A 4781-nucleotide genomic window follows, 5' to 3' on the forward strand; every position below is an offset into this window, starting at 1 on the left:
TCAATTGCTTAAGTTAATCTATGGTGAAAAAAATAAGAAAGGTATTTGCTCTGGGGGATGAAATTGACTGGGAAAAGGAAGAGACAAATTTCTGGTGTGATGGAAATATTCTATGTATAGCTAGGGGTATGGTTTTGAGAATTTATATAGGAATCAAAATTCATCTAATGGTACAATTGAGCTTTGTGTATGACACTGAATAATATCCATTGCATGAGATGGCCCCATGAAACTTGCTTCATGAATCCTCCCACTTTAAGCATGGGTAGCTTGAGTGACCAAAAGAATACTGTGGATCCAACAGTGAATAGCATTCAAGGCTAGGTCCTGAAAGGTATTGCAGCTTCCACATTCTCATGGACCTCTTTCTCTGGGGAAGCCAAATGTCATGTCCTGAGGATACTCAAGTTGTACTGTGGGGGCCCTTTGGAGAGAAACCGAGGCCTTCTAACAATTGCCACATGGCTTGGCCACCTTGAAGTGAATCTTCCAGCCCATTCATGGTCTTAGATGGCTGGAGATTGAGCAAATATTTCACTGTGACTTCATGAGAGACATGGAGGCACATTCAGCTCTCCAATGCCTGAATTCCTGAACCACAGAAACTGTGAGAGGTAAGTGAGGATTCCTGTTTTGAGCCACTAAGTTTTGAGCTTATTTGTTGGTCAGCCTTAAATAAATGATTACAGTTAATGTACATATAACATATGAAGGAAAAGAAAGAATTGCAAATATGCACTCATTTAGGTAGGTTTGTTTTGTGCCTGGTGTGGGCTATTTAAACATTAACAGAGGACTGAGGTAGTTAGGTATTTATCAGAGACATCAATCATCTATAAGAGCTTAGTGAGGGAAATAAAAAGAACCTGAAAACCTAGAAAGATATATGATGTTCCTTTATGAAAAAATCAAGTAACATAAATATTCATCTCCAATATTAACCTACAAAGCCAACAAAATTCTAATCAAAATCCCTGAGTTATTTTGGAAACACACTGATATAAATTTCAGTTGAAATTAAAGATAAATGAAAATTGAAAAATTGTATGGACCAGTGATCATAGCTAGCTATTAAAATGCATTATATATATTCAGTACTCAAAATAGCATTGTACATAATGAAGAGATACATAAATAAATGTAATGGAAATCCCAGAAATAACACAATTATTGCATGCATTTTTAATATTTAAAAATATTTGTTGAATATGTCATTTTAGTCTATAAAAGAAATAACGTGTTATTTTATTTTATAAGTGTTTGTGAGAAAATTAGCCAAAAATTCATGTAGTCAAGGTATCATATGTCTATTAATATTACATAACATGCAAAACCACATACTTCATTTAAAACACAGAATAAAAAAATGACAAAGAAATAAAAGAAAAATTTCAGAAGGTGGAATAGTTTCTTGTCTCACAGACAAAATCACAATCTATGAAGGGAAGGATGGTAAGTTTAACAAAATAAAATACAACTAATGCCAGATGTTAAATGTACTACAAAAAAAATTAAGTGGAAACATACATTTGGAAAAAAAAAATCAGTTTCTGTGAAAGAAACAACTGCCAAGAGAAAAATATTAAAATATCTCTTTCACAGTTTTGCTTTATTTTGTTGAGCACAATTCCTATAAAAGCACATGCATGAAGAAACCTTATAAGTGCTAGCATTTCTTAAATTTGTTTCTCTGCATTTTCCTTTGAATGATAGTTTGGCTCAGAACAGATTCTTAGGTTTAAACATATTTCTTCACCAGGATTTTTATTTTCTTGTGCCATTTTCTTATAGCATTCAGTATTGCAAGCCATTTAAGTGTCTTTCTATTCTCCAGATATATTTAGAATGACTTTATGATGATAGGCTTTTAAAATTACAGTAATGTATCCAAGTATGTTACTTTTTCTCATCCATTGTGCTCCATTCTTACTTGGTACATGGCATACTGAGATTGAGACTTCAGTTTAGGATATTCTGCAGCATTAATATTGGGAAAAAGTCTCTCCATTTTTAAAATTTTATCTTTCTGAAGGTTCTAGCATGCATATTTTTGCCCTTTACACTAGATATTTCTATGCCATCTATCCTTTCCTTTATACTGTCTGTCTCTTTTACATGCTATTGTTATTGTGCTCTCTGATAGATTTTCTTTGATGCTTTCATCCAAAACTTTCTATTTCTTCATAAAATTTTTTACAATCTTAATTTGATTACTATGTATGACTGTCTCTTTTTGGCTATCCAAACTTCACTCTACATATACACTTATCATGCACATGCATATATAAATATATTACAAATACAAAATTGGTTAGAAGATCACATGCCAAAATATTCAAGTTATTAACTCCGTGTGGCTTTTAGGATTTTAAATTATGGTTATGTTTTATAAATATGTGTCCCTCCAACTAGTATAAGGATTAGATAAACTGAAATGCCATGAAATAACTCAAGCTCAAAGTTGAAAGTAAATCCTACAGTCAGTACTGGCTCTGCCATTTGTTAGTCAATTCTGTTTGTCACTGTCACATTTGAATGATACTGAAAACAACAGTACCCCAAATTTGTTGCCATTTGGCTGAGCTAATAATTTTCAGGACTTTAAATAAATAATTGATCTAATTATTCTATTTTTTTTCAAACCTCTTTATGAAAGACTAGGCTAAATCATATTTTTACAACCCTAAAGTCTTCTAGATTTTATCTGAGAACCAACACCCACCCCCAGCAGCTTCTTCAAAGCACCCTTAACTTCCTTGTTCCTCAGGCTGTAAATGAGAGGATTTAACATGGGTGTGAGAATGTTGTAGAACAAGGAAATAGCCTGTCCTTCCTCTGCTGAGTACAGGGTTGGAGGTATCATGCAGGCAAAGAAACCTGGGCCCAAATACAGGATCACCACTGTGAGATGGGAGGAACAGGTGGCCAGAGCTTTGTTCCTGCCCTCTGGGGATCTCATATGAAAGACATTTAAGAAAATGAGGCTATAAGAGGCCAGAATGAGCCCAAAGGGGAGGAGGATGAACACAACTCCTGTGACAAACAGAATCATTTCATAATTAGAAGTGTCCTCACAGGAGAGTTTCAAGATAGCTGGAACCTCACAGAAGAAATGGTGAATCTCCCTGGAACCACAGACTGAAAAATGCATGGTGTACACTGTGTGGATCAGGGAATTTAGGAATCCCACCACCCAGGAGAAGGCAGCTATCTGTAAGCAGGCTCTGGAGTTCATGACAACTGAGTACCTCAGTGGGTTGCAGACAGCAACATAGCGATCATAGGACATCAAAGTCAAGAGGATGCTTTCAGAACCTGTTATAGCCACATAGAACAGCATCTGCATTCCACAGCCAATCTCTGAGATACTTCTCCTCTGCATCCAGAAGTCAGTGACCATCTTAGGAATGGTGGTGGAGATGAGAATCAAGTCCATGACAGAAAGCTGACTGAGAAGCAAGTACATGGGAGTGTGGAGCCGAGAATCCAGGCAAATTAGTAGGATAAGGATGGTGTTCCCAGAGAGTGCAATGATGTAGCTCAGGAAAATTATATAGATAAGGAAGCTGAGCACTTTCATATCAGGAAATAGTCCAAGGAAAGTGAAATCTGTAGCTGACATGTTATTTCCTTCCCTCATGTCCATGATAAGACTGAGGTCATCTGGGGAAACCCAGTTAGTATGTGAGAGATGGAAATTTCTTACTGGATATTTCTCTTAAATCACTTTGTAAAAACCTAATTATTTCCATATCTTAAACCCAGATACAACACATTAGCCTAATCCCTCTCCTTAGTACTTAAATGTAATGTTGCCTTACAAATGTCCTAGATCTGAGTTAGAGTCAAGTTTCAAGCTCATTGTGCCTGAAACACATACTTGAACAATTTAATTTCTCTCAGTTTCAAAGAGAAGATTTCATATTTAAAATGATGGTAATAATAATACTTACATCAATAGCTATTAACATGGGACAGTGACTAAATTACCGTAAGTTGAAATATACATTGTTTTCCTTCCTCTTCTCCCAAAGCTCCTCTTCTCTCATGACAAACTTATTTCTCTTCTTATCCATTTTCATCTGTGAGGACTTTAAAGTTAGGATAAAATTGTTTTTCACATTTGCATTCTCAATGAGCTGATCTGGATTGTTACTTAAGATATATACTCAATAAATTTTATTGAATATATATATATATGTTTCAAAACCCTAACATTGCCTTACAAATGTAATGATTGGCATTTTAAAGATATTATTTCAATTTATTCTTTAAAATCAAACATAATTGATTAGCTAACATTGAATATATTTATTAAATATATATCTCTGTATGTCCATATTTGTCCAATTTGTGCAGTGAAAATCTCGTAATTTATGAACATTTAAAATTTTAAAAAACTACAACTACTCTAAATTCCCACAATGATTTTTCTTATGTAAGTAATCATTTGTTACTTCTTGCAGTTTTATTTTGAAATGAAGCAAAATATGAGTGAATCAAGCTTAGATTTCTAATGATTATAAGCAAAATAACATTATTGCTGAAGGAGTATTTACCATATAATAGTAAAATATTTTTCATGCCCATTTCCTTCTTCTTTAAAATGGTCTCCCTTCCGGCTAGTCCCCAGTCCAGTACATCTCTTCATTGTATATATTCTATAACGGACTAACAAGCATAGTAATTGTTCTATTTCTTCTCCCATCTGAGTAACTCCTGATTTTATTATGAATTGTGTTTTCAGTATTATGGAGCTTAAGTACTACTTTGTAAGAGAC

The 4781-nt window shown here is 34.2% G+C and overlaps 1 protein-coding gene across 1 annotated transcript; it reads right to left on the reverse strand.

The window, feature by feature from the left end:
- Nucleotides 1-2683: 2683 nt before the first annotated feature.
- On the reverse strand, nucleotides 2684-3646 carry LOC101430020 (olfactory receptor 2T4-like). Its single transcript, XM_004471401.1, has one exon. It carries the CDS (start codon nucleotides 3644-3646, stop codon nucleotides 2684-2686), a length of 963 nt encoding a protein of 320 aa, XP_004471458.1.
- Nucleotides 3647-4781: the final 1135 nt, after the last annotated feature.

Source organism: Dasypus novemcinctus, chromosome 28 (genome assembly GCF_030445035.2).
Source record: "Dasypus novemcinctus isolate mDasNov1 chromosome 28, mDasNov1.1.hap2, whole genome shotgun sequence".
Lineage (NCBI taxonomy): Eukaryota > Metazoa > Chordata > Mammalia > Cingulata > Dasypodidae > Dasypus > Dasypus novemcinctus.

What these genes read in the sequence shown, in the direction of transcription:
- LOC101430020 (XM_004471401.1), bottom strand. Translation starts at nt 3,646, where the DNA reads ATGGACATGAGGGAAGGAAATAACATGTCAGCTACAGATTTCACTTTC.